Below are 18,123 nucleotides of genomic sequence, written 5' to 3' on the forward strand. Positions count from 1 at the left end.
CACCTCAGGTCATACATGTAACTGCACCCTCTATATTAAGCTTGTGCATGACGGCAATTCGGATTCGAAGTAACAACTTATTGAGTGACAGTGCAGGATTGTAGAGGCAGTTGTGATGAACAGGTCTGAGCTCATTCTACACTTTAGGACATTACTGGAACATGTAGGGGGATGAAAATAAATAATTTTAACATTTTTAAACCCCGTATAGTCCCTTTATGTAGACCTGCATATTCGGTCTCCTTGCCTAAACACTTGCGTCTTCACCTGCTGATGTCACAACTTGTGGCACGACATACTTATAGCTGCTTTATTTTCCTCAGTTGAAGTTGAAGGCACTGTTGTAGTCTAGAGACAATGTCTCAGTCAAGACTGTTCTGTATTGAGCCAGAGAAATGGCTTCAGTAAGTAAGTCCAAGAGCTCATTGTTATTTTAATCTATTATTAAGCATATACTATATTAATGCTAAGGCATTTCCAGCCACTTCTTTCCAAGCTAAGGTAAGCCAGAAAAAGTAAAATAAGCACATTGAAAACACTTTCAAATCAAACATTGTAAGATATTGTGCTATTTATGTTAATTAAATACAAATTGTCAATCCTGCATGTACGTAGATAAAAGAACAAGTCTAAGGCAGTACTAGAGATGACAGAATTACTGTGTGAAAAAACCAAAACAGATCCTAAGTACGAGTTTGATGAGGGAACTTTTATGAAGCTGAAGCGTATTATCCCCCCTTCAATTATTACATTCCTTAAGCTTAAATTTGTGTATGTAGATATGACCTTCCAATAACCTGGTGCTGAATTTGGACAAAGACAAATTGGACAATCTTAGTTTATAGGTAGAGCCAAGAATGTGCATGGTTGGGTCTTCATGTTTCTCTGCTGTATCAGACCAAGAGCTGATGTAAAAGTCCACAGTTGTCGTCTTCACGGAACTGGAGAAAAGCAAGCTATGTGTTTGAGGGATTTAACGTGGCTCCAAGATTGACGCGTGTTCGTTTTTGGTAGTTCTGACGTGTGATTGGACCCATGTTTGTGTGAAAGTGTGGGTGAAGTGATTTCCCACCCCCACCCCCACCCCCCACCTTCATTTAAAGGCCTGTGTAGTAAACCTTTATGCAAATGTATGTGGATTTGTGATGACAAGAGAAGTACTTTTGTTTTGATTTTATTGGCCTTTGTTTCTAGAAGGACACACAGCCAGTGATGGCACATTTGTTTGAGCTGTACATTTGTTCTAATGAAGTGTTGTGGTGTGATTTATTAAACGAGAGCGTAACAGAGCCAGAGGATATTACAGAATCTAGAGGCCAGGATTGCATGTAACCTGTAGGAATATATAACTAGTCAATTCAACCCCAGGCGGTATCATTTTAGGTGCCGTAGGTTTTTTAGTCTTTTTTTTTTTTTTTTTCAACAACATAAACTCAAAGCAATACTAAGTAACTTAATAACCATAATAAATCCTTTTCATAGTCCCTCTGGGGGTAATACAAGTGTTAATGGGATGATTGGGGGGTCTTTCATCTCCCCCTGGTGTCTCTGCAACTTGACTGCCACCGGACCGGAGTCACCAATACACACTAATGGAATCACGAAGAAGAAGCTAACATGCTAACGGGCAAAGCTAACTGCGGGCTAGCGTCACTTTAAACAGTATTTACAGCCAAGTTTCAGTGAAGAAAACGATTTCCATTGTGTAATTGGATGTACAATATCCCTCTCTCCCTTCGCCTTTTCTGTTTGCGTAGTATTTACTCTCACGGACAATTAATACGTTAAAAAACTTGCTACAACACCTGCAGTTGCGCTTATGGCCTCTAGGGGCAACAGTTATGTAGTACTGCTTTAACTAGTTGTAGCAATAAAGTCATTCCAATGAAAAGAAGAAAAGTCCTTGATGCAAAATTTGAATATGCAAGATAATAAAATATATTATAGAATAACATTTATCACCTAAATTATGTTTTAGTGCACTTTTTCTTACTACTGAAATACATTAACTTCTCCACAGCATCATAACATGTGCCTGGAATGTTCTGTAATGTCGCTGTCTCACTTTCGACCATCCCTTGTTCAGAAACTCGTTCCAAAAGTGGCTATTTTCCTTTCGCCTCCAATTTTTGTAGATTCACAGTCAATTCACCTGTTGTCCAGTTGGAGGTTGCCCTGGTCTTTTCAAACGATACACTGACTTACATTGGGCATTTTAGTTGCTTGTATTTTGATACATCTTGGTTCATAACTCAGAGAAACCTTATTTTGTATGACAATGGATAAAAATGCCAGAAACATTGCAGTAAATGTGATTATTTTCAAATGATGCGGCCATACTGCCTTCTCACTTGTACAGATATTACAACAGATAGCTTGACTGAAGTAGATGGCAGGCTAGGGGGAAAACCACAGTGAATACGATTATTATTTTTTGTCAGAATGACCATTTTTGTATTTGAATGACATCAAAGCCTGCTTGACTGAACAGGCAGCGAGTGACTGATTTTAGCCTCTTTTGAATGAATGCCTTGTAAAGAATGAGAAACGTCTGTGAATATTTTTTTTCTTTGTGTCGTTGCTGTTTAACTTGTATGTATATGTCGGTTGTCCCAAATTCTCTCCCGAAAAAAAAAAGGCTGATATTTTAACACAACTTGCTATATTGTGGACAAAACAATGAATAAAAGATGACACCCTGTCAATTTGAAATGAGTGGTTTGTTTGTTATGGGGATATGGTATCTTTGGTATGCTGTACATCAGGGATCTCCTGCCAGTAACTCGCCAAAGACTTTCTACATAACTATACGCATGATAACTCAACTTTTAGATGCATTTTTTGTTTGTTCTGAACATGCTGAGCGCAATCTGGGAACAGTTGGGTCAATCTTGTAAAGTATAAGCACTTAATTCAAAGTAATTTTCTTTGATATACTATCTTGGCTACTAATTCTCCAGGGTGTAGTAGCTCTCCGACGTTCTGGTTGTGTACAAGTAGCTCGCCGGGTGAAATAGGTTGGACACCCCTGCTGTACATGAATAAAAGTACACATTGGTTTGTAGGTAGACCTCATCAAATGGTTAAAATAATTCAAAAAATATTGTGAAATAGCCCTAAGTGAAATGTACACCAGCACATTTGTTTACACAAGTTTAAACACATTTCATTAATGTTTTGTAGCATTGCCTTTTAACTGCATAATTTGGGTCAAATGTTTTGGATTTCCTTCCACAAGCTTCTCACAATAGTGGACAGGAATTTTGGTTCATTCCTTCATAGGAATGGACCAAATTTGTAGGCCACCTTCTGTGCCTATGCCTTTTCAGCTCTGCCCATACATTTTCAACTGGATTGATATCAGGACTTGGCGATAACCACTTAAAAACATTGACTTTGTTTTCTTTAAGCCATTCTGTAGCCAGTATTGGCCATATCCTTTGTGAATTGTCCATTTGGAAGATACATCTGCACCCAAGCTTTAACTTCCAGGCTGAAGTCCTGAGATGTTGCCCCTATATTTGTACATAGTGTTTCTTTCTCCATGATGTCATCTATTTTGTGAAGTGCACCTGTCCCTCCTGCAGCAAAACAGCCCCGCAGCATGATGCTGCCACCCCGTATTTCACAGTTGGGATGGTGTTTTCAGGCTTGCAAGATTCCCCCTTTTTCCTCCAAATGTGACGATGGTCATTATGGCTAAACAATCTAATTTTTGGACACATATTCAGTGGCCTGACAGGAAATTAAGTCTTTTTTATTATTATTTGCAAACTGGCTTTTTTGTGTGTTTCTAATCTTAAAAAAGTAAAAGTTAATTCTGGTGAGAACAAAAAATGCAAATGTATCTTTTTATGTGTGTAAACATCTGGCTGTCCCTGTAAACAGGCTTGTTTGGCACACTTTTTCACAAACGGCCGGTGACGTGTCCGAGGACAGTGTTATTTCTTTGTTTGAGCTGAGCTGGAGCTGTGGTTCGCTGTGCGTCATATGACCCGGGAAGCCTCCGAGGCGGTACGCACTTACTGCTGCATCAGCAAACAGCTGCCCCCGGAGTCTGGAGTGGAGGATGGATGGAGCCAATGAAAATCTGCTGGACGATCCCTTTGCGTTTTATCCTCCGAAAACTTAACGTGGAGTTTTATCGTTTACAGTCTATGGTTTTAGCTCATGAAGTTATATAGGGTACTTAAAGTTTGTAGTATGCTGTCATTTTTTTAATTCTTTTTTTTATGTTGATGTTCTATGGATTTATTTTATCTTTCTTTTAATTTTATGCAACTGTGAAGCTCTACAATAAACGTGTCTTGGTTTAACATGGAGGTTATGCCACTGCAGCGTGAGCACATCTGGACGTCTTGGAAACTTTGAAAAACTCACCAATATCTGTATCTTGCTGGTGAAAGAACATGATTTCCTTTGTCAATACTTTTCTTTTCTGATAAGCGGTGATTTCAATAAAAGCTGCCTGCGGAGTCGCGTTCACAACGGACGGCAGCGGGTTTTTCCGTCTGCGCTATAAAAAATAAAAATCCAATGCTGTTTATTTGCACGAACTGAAGTATGTGAGTTTTTGAATATAAATAATTACGCGTGCTTTTCATTTAGGTCTTGGAGATGTGTATGAGAACCGTTATTTCCTCAATAAACTTGAAACAATTTGTCTACACGCTTTAAATCACACACTTTGGTAATTTTTTTTGCAGTGCGGAAAGTAAAACCACGTCACTGTGTCAAACAACTCCCACTTCTTCTCTGTTGGACCAACATCCACAGTTCAACATCCGGATAAAGAGCTGAACTCACCGATTTAATCATGATGACTGGATTTAGACTGAATTTATCACCACTGAAGGAACCTCTTGGTTTTGTCAAAGTTGTTGAATGGGTAAGACACTTTTTCTTTCTTTCTTTCTTTTTTTTTTTTTTTCTCAAGCAGTGACTGTCACAGCAATGTAGGGAGGCGCGGTCCATGGGTGTCCAGTTTTCACTTATAAATGCTGTATTAGGACATTACGCCAGTGCAAAACATGCAGGTATAGTTCAATAACTGTGTGCGTAATTTGTGCGTAAAAGTTGCATTTGCACTTTTTCAGTCTTGACGTCTTTGCAGCAGCTGTGACTTCAATTGTCTGCGCAGAAAACGAGTCTTTGCCTGGAGCACTTTAGCTCACAATATCATGTTTGCAATGCAGCCAAATTGAAAATGATACCTGGAAACCTTAGACTTGCATTGAAACTGCTTTTAGAACTTTTTTTTTTGGAAACATTTTTGATAGTAGGAGCTGCCATAGGCGTGCCCTTCAGAGGACATAGGACTTAGGCATTAAAGTATTCTCTTGACAATTATTTACCCTGAAATAACCGTGTAACATGTTGGTTACTTATACATTTGCGTAAGTGTGTCTCAACAGCGGCTCCAGTAATGATTTATGCTGCATATCTGGGTCATCGTGGGTAATGCCGTTTTCTTCTGCTGTTCTATTTTCTCACAATGGACTCACAAGGTTTTAGAGGCGATCATCTGACTCAGGAACAACGCCGTGAGTGTGCAAGGCTGTAATGTTTTGCCTCATCCAACCCTGTTCAACAACATTCTTTATAAATTGTTTTTGACTGTAGTGAAACAAACACACACATATGGAGAAGATAATATTACTTATTTCAGCCACAGCCTCCTCTGATAATCAGTGTGGGAGGTAATGGATTACAAAAATAACGGGCTACAAAAATATATCACTTTTTTCAGTAACTAAGGAATTTAACACTGAAAGGGCCTATACTTAATTAAAGGGCCTATACTGAGTTTAAACAGAGTTAAAACTAGGTATTTTCCTCCCCCTACATGTTCCAGCCATGTCCTAATGTGTAGATTGAGCTCAGACCTATTCACTACAACTGCCTCTAAAATCCTGCACTGTCACTCAAAAAGTTGTTAATTCGGGTCTGAATTGCTGTCATGCACGAGCTTAATATAGAGACTGCAGTTATGCATAAGACCTGAGGTGGCAGTAGTGAGTATAAAATGACCAACTTGCATCTAGTCTCTTTAAACAAAATACGGGAATATATTAGACATCACAATTCAAGTAACTCAAGTTACAAGTACATTAATGATGTAAGAACAAAAAATCCCAAACTCCCCCCCAAATAAAATGCATCACCAAATCAAGTCGGATACTGGTGTGTAAGATCTGCAGTTGCTTGTAACTAACTTCATTAAAACAAAATATGATAGAATGGGGATTAGTAATAGTAATGCACAGTGGCATTATTACTCTTTTCAGTTTATATTTATTTGCCAAAAGTGACTCAAAAGTGACCCAAAGTAGTGTAACTCAGCTGCATTTTTTGAAACAGTAATATGTAATACAGATATACTACATTTTTAAAGCTGTAACAACTAATATACAATATATTACCATTTTAAAGGAACAGGCCACCGTTTTTCCATACTGTGGATATGTTCTTACCTGAGCTTAGACGAGTTGATACGTACCTGTCTGGTCTTTGTGCGTGCCCGTGGAAGAGCGTGGTCACTTCCAATATCACCACCGTTTGGAGGAATATGTTGGGAGAGGCCAAATGCTAACAAGTCGTTTTGCGTGACTGAGGGCACACACAAAGACCAGACAGGTACGTTTCAACTCGTATAAGCTCAGGTAAGAACATATCACAGTATGGAAAAACGGTGGCCTGTTCCTTTAAAGTAACTTGCCCAACATTGCTGATAATCATGATGAATACTTTTTTTTACTCATGTGGTGGTGCTCCTGTAGCCATTGCTTATCCTTCACAAAACAACCAGCAGACAACACAACACACAATCAATCAAATCAGACACATTGGGTGAAGTGTCTCGAAAAGCTGCACAATATATCGCAAAAGAATATTGTATCACAATATTAGGTGTTGCAATATCCATATCGCAAGAAGCCACAGTATATCACACACATATATCGCAACATCATTAAAGTCTTCATCTGACTGAGATTGACACATTTTCTGCAAACTCAGCAAAAAACAAACAAAGAACAGAATTTAAAATCAGAATCAGAATCGTTTTTGTTGCCAGGGTTTTAGAACAGGTTCACAAACTAGGAATTGTTCTCTGTGCTGACGTGCAACATAGAATTTAAAACACAGAATCTAGATTAAAAAAAAGTAAAAGCTATACAACTTTAAACTATAAGGCTATAGGGGGCATGCTGCATGCATAAGACTACTCAATAAATAGGATAAATAATAAATGGTAAAATATGGTAAGACGACAACAATTCGCATAGAACAACAGTGTGTACAAGTTCAGTTTTAGTTCATTTCCTAATTTAGTTAAATTTTACCCTTGTTTTGTTCCTCATTTTGTGTAATTGATGGCGTCTGCTAGGATCCCAGTTCTTCACAGGGATGTTTATCAAATTAAAAGTACATTTCACATCTCACAGGGAGCGACACTGCCACAGTAATATAAACCAATCAGCCGGTTTGCTCACAACAGCTTTCTAATTACATACAGCGCTATTTTTTACAATAGTTTTAGGATATAGCTGTTTTATTCCAGCACAAGAAAACTATCATGGCCTTCAAACTATCCCTGCTACTTTATCAGTCAGATTATCTGTTGTAGTTCAAATACATAGTGTGGCATGCCTCCTCCAAATGTAAACGTATGACTTAGCTAGCACATGCTTGTATATTGCATACCCCATAAACACCACAGCTGATAAATACCTTTAGTGATAGGATCTGCTGTTGTAAACAGGAAAGCTGGGATGGGCTGAATGTTGCATAGGTTCTCGGACTCCAAAGGGTTCATCCATTTATCCAGTGGACAAATGACAATGTTTGTTTCATTTCACATGAGAGCAGAGGATGCAAAGTTGTTGAATCAAAGGAATGAAGAGAGTAAATGTGCACTTCCTGTCATGGGTCATGTCCTCGGCATTGCTGGACTCACTGACCTTATGATACACACCCATTTCAGAAATAACTGTAGATCAGGGGTGTCAAACACACGGCCAGGCCCGCGAGATGATTTAATCCGACCCCTGTCCTGAGCGTCTAGAGCATCATTTTCAGAGTATGTAAAAATGAGTAAGTCTCTAGCCCATTCCTAAGCAGAGTTATGTTTTTTTTAAAGAATAACCAGAATGCTCATTCTAGCCACTAGGGGGCACTAAATTTAAAAAAAGGAAAGAGTTCCACACGTGTCCAGCAGAGGGCACTGACATAATAAGAGTTCATGATATGAACAACACATTATATAGCCACGTGGTAAATGGACAGTCTGCCCCAGGGCGGCTGTGGCTTCAGTAACAGCTTACCAGCACCGAGTGTGGAGTGAACGAATAATGACTACTATGTAGTGCTTTGAGGAACTTGTGACACAGGCTTGTAAAGTGCAATACAAGTGTAAGCTGTTGTTATTTATGAAGCTACAGTCAAGTTGGGGCTTTGACCAAATCACAGCTTATTATTATTCATTTATTGGAAAAATATCTCTATTTTATGCGGCCCGCGACCCGCCGTGCGAGCTGAATTCCAGCCCGCGACCCAAAATGAGTTTGACACCCCTAGTGTAAATAAATTTCCTGCAGGGACCCACTTTTGCGAACTGAGACACCAATTGAAATCTACATAACTTTAATTGGTTTCTTTGACTGTTGATGGTACTTGCATATTTCCGAAAGTCAGTACTTAAGTTCACACATCAAAGTCATACACAAATATTGGTGTAACTTGCAAATTGTCAGAGCTCACTATGCTGAGGGCCCAGCATGGGTTTTACACTTCACCGCTTGGCCATTAAGCAGCACAGAGTCTCCGCTTTTAATCCATTCCTTCAGTTTTACTTGGACAACTTCTCAGTGTGCTCCCAAATCGAAACTGGAGACCTCCTCGCTAACCGCTGCCGCCTAACGGGGCCATTTTGCATTTGGAACTGGCTTCTCGACAGAAACAAGCAATAAAAGTTGAATGACGGGTGAATTATTTACAGCATGTGCCATGTTATTTCCCACTATATGCGATCTGTGGTTTTCGTGCCTTGTAGTGAGAGTGATACATGAATGAGGGAGAAGTGCAAAGTCCAGTGGTGCGTAGCCAAAAACGAACAGGAAGTGACATCTGGCTCAACATCTGGACCAGGCCCGGGGCTGTGTGTGTGTCGGTGGCTTTTGTGGCGTCAAGCTAACGGCTACCCTCATGCTATAGTAAGGCTTTTTGGTGTTAAAGTAAGTGCGGTCATGCTGATGTGACAAACTTTAAGGAAATCAGTTTTAGGTTGTGGAGCTTGGTGGATCTGACTCGGTGAAAAAGAAAACCGCTGCTGGAGTTTATAATTAGATATCACAAGATGCAGTCACTCTTGAAAACTTATGAAAATGATTACCCAGAATAGAAGAAGAGGCAAAAATGCTGTGGTAACGTGGGAGGCTTAGACAGAGCATGTGATGATGGGCAGACATGAGACTAAGCGAACCAAGAATGTGTGAAAGATGGCTATGTGCAGAACTAAAAGGGGAGGAATTGGAGTTTACTTGTAAGAGCTTTTTTTCGACCTCTGCTTTGTGGTTGAGTTGGTGCTTTATGGTGAAACTATATACAACCAATAATTCATGTGTGTATAAAGAAAAGTATTTCATTCATCCTTGCAAATGCCAAACATACATTTAAATGAGTGAGAATGATAAGAAAACATGTCTGGTGAAGTATATTTTGTCTTGCTCAGTCTATAAAACAAACTTTGGGATTTTGGTTCAGTCAGTCATTTAATTATGATCAAATTATCAAGCACAAGAAACCTGTGCACATTGCTATTATTGTTTATTTAAAGGTACAATGCGTAACATTTTGGACTATACTGTTGCGGCAAAACAAAACATGCTCCCAATGACCAGCTCAACACAGAAAATGCCATTACTGCAGTGGGTAATAAAAGAATGGATTTGGATGAGGAACTAATCTGCTTAAATCTCAAATTCTGCTGCCTTTAGTCACATCTCCATGGAGACGAGCAGGAGACGTACCCACTCCAGTCATATCTTCGGAGGGGTGAGCCTCATAAATGTTTGTTTGTACATTTATGAGGTATTTTTCATTCATTTTGTTCATTTTTCGATGATAAAAATATCTGTCATAAAATAAATGCTTATATTTCAGTTTTATTTATTGGGTAAAATTCTACTCGGTGTGGCTTTGAAGTAACTTGTTCACCTTAATAAATCCTTTCCGTAGCCCCTCTGGGGGTAATACAAGTGTTAATGGGATGATTGGAAGGCATTTCATCTCCCCCTGGTGTCTCTGACCAGAAAAGCACAATTGCAACTTGACTGCCACCGGACTGGAGCCACCAATACACACTAATGGAATTACTAAGAAGAAGCTAACATTCTAGCGGGCAAAGCTAACTGCAGGCTAGCGCCACATGAAAAGTATTTACAGCCAAGTTTGAGTGAAGAAAATGATCTCCATTGAGTAATTGGATGTGCAATATCCCTCTCTCCCTTTGTCTTTTCTGTCAGCGTAGTATTTACTCTCACGGACAATTAATGAGTAAAAAAACTTGCTACGACACCTGCAGTTGCGCTTATGGCCTCTAGGGACAAGAGTTACTTAGTACTGCTTTAAGTTGATTAGGACCAAACTTTCATTATCCCTACTGTACCATTCGGCAGTACTCAGCCGTAATTACTAGTCATAGTTGATGAAGATGAAGATGAAAATAGTAGTGGTGGCAATTCTATCACTACTTCTTGTTGTGGTCCCAGTGGCAGCAACAGTTTCTATAAAAATAAACTTAAAAAAAAAAAAAAAACAGTTTTGTTAACAGATTTTATTTTATTTTAACAATACTTTTTCAAGTTTCAACACTTTTACTTGAGTACATATTTTTTCTATGCCTGTAGGGGTGTCACATGTTCAAAATCAGACGCTGTTCATGGGAGAAGGAATGCTGCTGCAGCAGAACGGCCCCAACCAACTCGAAAGGTTTTAAGAATCTGACCTGTGAAAATGCATGTACTCTTTTCTACAGAAGATATTTACTATACAAGTGCTCTACAGCGCTGTAAAGCTATGAGGCTTTTGGAGAAGAAATTGAAGTTACTTAGGCCTCTGGGGGTCTTTTCCGCTGATGTCACGGATTTGGTTGCCAGCTTTGTTCTTGCATGGGGTCAAATTTTATGTGCTTTCAAAAGTTTGCCGACCTACGTATATGTGTGGGTGAATGCAAACTAAATCACAACCGTTTTAAAGCGAATTTCTAAACTTAAACAGCATCTAAAATGTTTTTTTTCTATTCTTCTATCCCCCTTGAGTGGTTGTACTGCCTTATAAAACCAACTTCTCAGCTCTCCATGCTTCTCTCTCTTGTCTTGTCCAAACAGCTCACAGCCATATTTGCGTTTGGAAGCTGCGGCGGTTTCTCAGGGACCAATGTCATCACTCTCTTTTGTGGAGACGGGAAGAATGAAACTCTCAGCGCCAACTTTCACTACCCATTTAGGTGAGTTGGCAGATAACCACATGACGATAATGGAGATGGAGAGATTGTAGTTTTATGCTGCTCCATGCTCAAACACTGACACAAGCCTCACACTTTTTCATATATACAGTACAATCCTCCAATGGGTCACTCTCTGTCATGCTCTGGGATATCTATTAAGCATTTACAAACTGATTAATCATGACCCAAACTAAACAAAAGATGAATATAGTAAATGTTTTCAAGCCAAGAAAAGAGAACACCATCTGACAGGCCAACTTTAAGATGTTTGTCATCTGTCAACCTTTAGTTGACGATGAGAACGAGAATTTGGTAATGCTGAGGTATTTTACAAACTAGTCTAAAGGAAACTACCTATACCTAACCTATTAACCAACTACATAAGTTGATTATGAACTCATAATGAACACATGCTTTAAAAGATGTGAGATGTAAGATCTACAATTGACATTCATCTTATTGTATATATCATTAACTCCTTGCTTACTAACATTTATTTATAGTTTGCAAATGTTTTTTTTTATGTGGAGTACAAGAAATGCAGATATAGACAATGGATAAAACCAGAATTATGAGAATCTATAACTTGAATTTATTAATGTTCTGTAAAATTGGAAGAAGAAAAAAAACGCTTATATACCTGTAGATAAACTCCTAAGTGATCAAGAACTGTGATAAAACCAAATCTTCGAGAACCAGTTGATCTTTTCACACCAAGTACCTTCTTGCAAAATATTTTAACTTCCAAGAATCAGTTTAAATCCCTGTTAAAGGAGTATCCTCCATGTGACTGCTCTTGTTTTTAAGTCTTATACATCTTGTTAGTATTGTGTTAAAGTTGTTGTAATTGTTCTACTGTCGTCTTATTGTTGACTGTTATCTACCGTGTATGTCCTAACAGGTCTCTCTTGCAAATGAGACATTGAGTCTCAAGAGACCACCTGTATAAATAAAGAATAATAATAATAAGTACCACGGCATAAAGTGTTTGAGCCTCAAAAAGCATCTAAAATAGACTTAAAATGAACTAAGTTCCATTAAACCTAGGTGCAAACCATGTCTAAACCAGGAAAAGCATCTTAATCATAAACACAATTTAAATGCATTACTTAAGCATAAATTAAATGATCTCTAATTACAAAGAAATAGAGTTTGAAAATGCAAATACCCTAAGCCCACCATGGGTACACGTGCATCAGTTTGAGAACCGCTGTGCTATAACCTCTCATGTCAACAATCATTCCTTTACTCGTATTGTTTGGGCGGCACGGCACAAACTTGTAAAAGAGATTCTTAATCTCAGTGGGACTTTTCGGCCCAATAAAACATTGTTATGCCATTACAGCAATTTGATAAACTAGAATTCAGAACTTGTCTTAATAGCTTAAATCTCAATTCAATTCAAGCTTCACCACGATTTTTTGCATGTATTAGCCTCATTTTAGTCTTTTTAGTGAATGATAAGTTCCATACTGAGCCAATTGTTCAATTAATTTGAACTACTATCATTTTTGATGTTTGCTGAAAAGTGAACATTGTGAAATCTAAAGAATGAATGTGCTACCATTAAAGAAAACAACAAGACCAAGCAACATCATATCATAATATTAATTCAGTATATGAGGATCTCTGTTATTTGTGTTATTTGCAGGAACATAAAGTATTTTTTAATATAATCTGGTTACTGGTCTTGTGTGCAGATTGTCCCAGGTCCCTTTGGTTCCCTCAAACACCAGTATGTGCAACCACTCGGTATCGACCACGTTCCTGGTGGGGGACGCTGCGTCTGCGTCTGAGTTCTTCGTTGGGACGGGAGTCGTCTGTTTCCTCTACAGTATGGCCGCTCTGCTGGTCTATCTGGGATACATGCATGTCTACAAGGACTCTGACTTTGGGCCCATTTTTGTAAGTCATATCTTTCTTAATAGGTAACCAGGGGGTGCATACTGTATGTATGAATTGTTGGGGTGACTGACAGGGCTGTTTGCACGTACCCTTCTTTAAAAGCAAATACCTTTCACCTTCTGGCACCAGGTAGTAGATTCATCAGATGTATCACGTGTTGTTCTCTCCTGCAGGACTTCTTGCTGACAGTCATCCTGGTCTTCCTGTGGTTGGTGTGCTCGTCTGCCTGGGCTAAAGGTCTGCAGAACGTGAAAGATGCCACAAACTCAGCCGGAATCAGCAACACTCTGGGAATATGCAAAGGCAACAACGTCACTTGCTCTGTCACAGATTTCGCCAACCTTCGGAGCCTCAACTTCTCTGTGGTGAGAGGATACTGACAGGAAACGAATAATCTGATTGAGGGCTTGGGTTTATAGAATTCTACAGGCAATTCACTTTCAAAGTCCTGACAAAAATGCTGTCTTTGTGAGTGGTTAACGGCATATATATTTATACCTCTACAGTTTTTTTTTGTTTACAGAGTAGAAATAACTTATAACTTATATAGACTCAGTAAATACAGATATGTAAACAAGTGCCATAGTGTATGCTAGATCATACACAATAATGTAGAGATTTAAAAAATCCATAAACACAGGGCAGTATGACCCCATCCTTAAAGCTAAGTGCAAAGAAAGTGTAGACATGTGAAGTCTGTCAAACTGAAATGTTAATTCCATTGTGTCTTTGAGCAAGACACTGCCGCTTCTTTACCTCAACTGTCTATTGTACTGCGTCTACAAATGTCTTGTGGCAATGGGTTTGGTGGTGGTGGATGGAGAACTTCTGCAGTATTGCTAGCCTGGTCCGCCAGCGTGTCTTCCTCCATGTATTGTATTGATACGTGATACATGGGAAGTCAGTCTGGGCCCGCTCGGTTTGGGCCGAATTTGAAATCAAGCCTAGAGGCGGGACTAACAAGTGCAGAGTGAAACACAGCGGAAGACGCTTACATCTCAGCGCAGAGCTAAACAGCTGCATCGATTAAATCAGGCACTCGATGCGTTCCTGTCAGTATTCCACAGTCAAACTAGTCAAACTGCTCCTTTAACGTCTGCACTGGGGTCCAACTTTTTCACGTCTGTTGCCCTGTCCATATCCATTTAGAGAAGAGAAAACGAGCTGCAAAACTCACTGCACAAGCATGAACGCTCTGGGTGCACAGCTGAGCAATGAACGCTAGGACGTACGGCCCACACGTGACCAGAGACAAGACGGCTTTAGCGATGTATGGCTAACTCCTAGCCTGGCCAGCCATACACACACTGCTTTCTCTTTATATTGAAATACATTTGAAATCTCCAGTTTTGAATAAACAGAAAATAACTCCCGCCTCCAATGCTGTGATTGGTCAAGACAAATTTGGCCAGAGATTTGATCCACTCAACCTGCGGGTGACCCAGACTGACGGGCCAGGCTACAGAGCTGCAGTCACACCTCTAGGGAAGGGAATCTTATTTGTATAGCGCTTTTCATATGACACCCATGTAGCCACAGTTTCCCCTGGAGTAGACTGACAGAAGTGAGGCTGCTCACATCTGCGCCAACAGTCCCCTCCGACCACCACCATTGGTCCGGGACATTGCAGTAAATATTGGTCACAAGTTTGTACATCTATTTCATACATTTTATGTTGTACACTTTTTAATTTTAGAATCATAAGAGATAGAGACTTGCCGTTTTTTGGGGGGTTTTTGTGCTGATTTTTTAAAAGCTCCCTCTAAAGTGTCGACTAAACATGAATGTCATGAATAAATCAGCCCAACACACCTCCATCAATCTGTCCCTGAGCAGATGTGGCAAATAATTGCAGAAAAGCTCTTCTGAGAAAATGTGGACAGCAATGTTAATCTATAATCTAATTCTTAACTATATTTATAAAGCCGTGCATTTTCCATACAAATACTAAAAATGGTTTGACTGTACACTGTGTTCCAAATTATTATGCAAATTGGATTATTGTGTCAAAAAGGTAAAAAAACAATAATAATGAAACTCATGGATGGTATCGTGTCTTGGGGCTCTATGAATCACTGACATTAATCTCAGAGACCTGGGATGATTAGTTTTCAGGTTAAAACTACTGAAAAAGGCTGTTCCACTTTATTATGCAGATCATCATTTTCAAGCAATATAGGAAAGAAAAAGGGTCTTTCTGCTGATGAAAAGCGTGAAATAGTTGAATGCCTTGGTCTAGGTATGAAAACCTTTGATATTTCATGAAAGATTAAGCAAAATCATACTGATAAGAGATTTGTGGATGATTCAAAGCACACTCCGGTTTGTGCAGATAATGGCACAATATGGACGGTTTCAGCCAGACAAACACATCAGATTAAGAGAATAGATGCTACAAAGCAGCAGACAGGTATTTGAAGCTGCTGGTGCCTCTGGAGTCTCCCGAACATCAAGGTGTAGGACCCTCCAGAGGCTACAGTTGTGCATAAACCATCTATCCGGGCCTCCCCTAAACTGTTCATTGAATGCTGATGAACAGAAACGGAATTAAGAATTTTGAAGATCCTATCACACAAGGGCTCCTATGGTAAAATATAACTTGACCTGTTAATATTTTTTTGATTGAAATAGCTTTTGATATCAGTAAGTATGATCTCCTAATGCTACAAATTCAACAAATGACAATTTTCAGTTAATTACAAGCTTTAAAATGTATTGAAACAATGAGTTGCATAATAATTTGGAACAGTAGATTTTGAGGTTTTTACTATATTTATTTTTGAAAAAAATACTGTTATCACTGGGAGATTTTTGCCACCACATTTAAATGATCCTCTACCAGTTAAAGACTTGAAAATTATGCTGACTCTCATTTGAGTTGACAATTTAGAAAATCTTAGAAAAATGTAATTTGCATAATAATTTGGAACGCAGTGTATATATCTTAACTTTACTTATACTTTCTCTTGAAGGAACCCCTTATTAAACTTAGTAGCCTTGTTTACATTTACAACTCTGATCTCTGTTACAGGTGTTTGGATACCTGAACATGTTCGTGTGGGCCGGAAATGCCTGGTTTGTTTACAAAGAAACGCGCTGGCACTCTCAGAAGTTCTCTCAGCCCGGACCGGGACACCAGCAAGTCCCAGCGCCTATATAGGACAGAGCGGATATAATTAGACACAGCGCACACACGCACACACACACGCACACACGCACACACACACACACACACACACACACACACACACACACACACACACACACGCACACACACACACACACGCACACACACACACACACACAGACAGCCAACTACATTTAGGCATCAACATGCAATCGCCATATATGAAGTTGATCTTATAGGGCACAAGCCTTTGTTACCATAGCAACAGCCTCCATAACTTGATGTGATGTTTTTGTTGTGCATAGGTATGACAAATTGACAAAGAGGAAGGATTTGGAGAAGCAGCCATATCAGGGATAGGTTAGTATTTATACGTTTGATGAGGATAGACCGTTTAGATACTATGTTATCAAATATGTGCCTTGTAGTACATCTCAGCCAGTACAAAATATGAATGAAGCCTTTCAATGTGCCTTTGTATTACTTGCTCTGTATTTTTGATACATTTAGCAACTTATTGAACATACAGTACAGCATGGTGAGTAATAGTTTGGTACACAATTATTTTTACATCCAGGTAAGACTCTTGACTGAATTTCTTAAGGCAGAATGCAAATATGGTTACTTTTTCACCAGTGACCAACGTTACTATTTGCAGTAGTTTCACGACATTACAGATTTTGTACAGTTTTTTATTTTACTTGTTTCTTAGACATAATAGTACTTACTATTGTCAGCATCATTTCCCTCTCAGTTAGCTGGTATGTCATGTGAATTCATATTTTCAGAGAATGAAGGTTTATAAAGCTTTTGGATAAATATCCCGCAAAACGTGAGCCCTCTATGAAGAATTTGTCATTTCATTTGTCATTTTGAGTGTGTGTGGGTTCAGACAAAATTGTATCGTTTCATCTGGTCTTTTCTGTCTCTAAATGTTTGTGATTTATTTACTTACAGTGTGCCAGTTACTAGAGAAATTATTGAATGTAGTAGTTTATTTTAAGGATGAATGTAATGAAAACCAATGAAATGCAAAAGCAGCATTAATAGTACTTTTCAGTGATTCGATTATGCATACTTTTCCCAAGACTGTTCTGTTTGTCATTATCTGCTCGCCAGGTAGAAAACTTATGTTAATGAAGAACAGTGTGGTGCACCATGGTTATACCTGGTAGTGTAACCATTGTGTGTGATACCATTTAACTTCCCTTGGTCATGTTTGATTTCTCTATGTAAAGTTTTTTTTTTTTGAATAAAATAATCTTGATCGGTTTTTAAAACAAGTGAGTGTGCATTTTCAATATATTCCATATATTCAAGAAAGTAGTCCAGTGTAAAAGCCTGACAAGTCCCTGTTTGGCATCTCTGATTTAAAAGGGACGCAGCAGATTGTGAATATTCTAATTAAGAAATAAAAAGTGTTATGCAATGATTGATGTATAACAGGGGTAGGCAAGTTTTCTTGGCGGAGGGACGATTTTCTTTATTGTAAATAGACCGAAGCCGATGATTATTAGCCCAAAGTAAAGCACAACACTGGTATAATGACCATCTTAAATAAGATAAATGACTTGAAATTGCTTGA

At 38.8% G+C, this 18,123-nt stretch overlaps 1 protein-coding gene and 1 long non-coding RNA gene across 2 annotated transcripts in view; one reads left to right on the forward strand and one right to left on the reverse strand.

The window, feature by feature from the left end:
* Positions 1-18,123, reverse strand: part of LOC306960201 — a 508,646-nt gene that overhangs the window by 1,151 nt on the left and 489,372 nt on the right. The window lies entirely within an intron of this gene.
* Positions 4,663-17,040, forward strand: sypl1 (synaptophysin-like 1). The gene is made up of 5 exons (XM_079552534.1): positions 4,663-4,888; positions 11,388-11,506; positions 13,207-13,411; positions 13,585-13,776; positions 16,443-17,040. The coding sequence occupies exons 1-5, from the start codon at positions 4,817-4,819 to the stop codon at positions 16,569-16,571; spliced, it is 717 nt and encodes a 238-aa protein (XP_079408660.1). The 5' UTR covers positions 4,663-4,816; the 3' UTR covers positions 16,572-17,040.

Source organism: Gobius niger, assembly GCF_951799975.1.
Source record: "Gobius niger genome assembly, chromosome: 2".
Classification (NCBI taxonomy): domain Eukaryota; kingdom Metazoa; phylum Chordata; class Actinopteri; order Gobiiformes; family Gobiidae; genus Gobius; species Gobius niger.

Bases quoted from the DNA above. Each gene is read 5' to 3' on its own strand.
- sypl1 (XM_079552534.1), top strand. From the start codon at position 4,817: ATGATGACTGGATTTAGACTGAATTTATCACCACTGAAGGAACCTCTT. The intron at 4,889-11,387 runs GTAAGACACTTT...TTGTCCAAACAG, and splicing joins TTGTCAAAGTTGTTGAATGG to CTCACAGCCATATTTGCGTT. The intron at 13,777-16,442 runs GTGAGAGGATAC...TCTCTGTTACAG, and splicing joins GGAGCCTCAACTTCTCTGTG to GTGTTTGGATACCTGAACAT.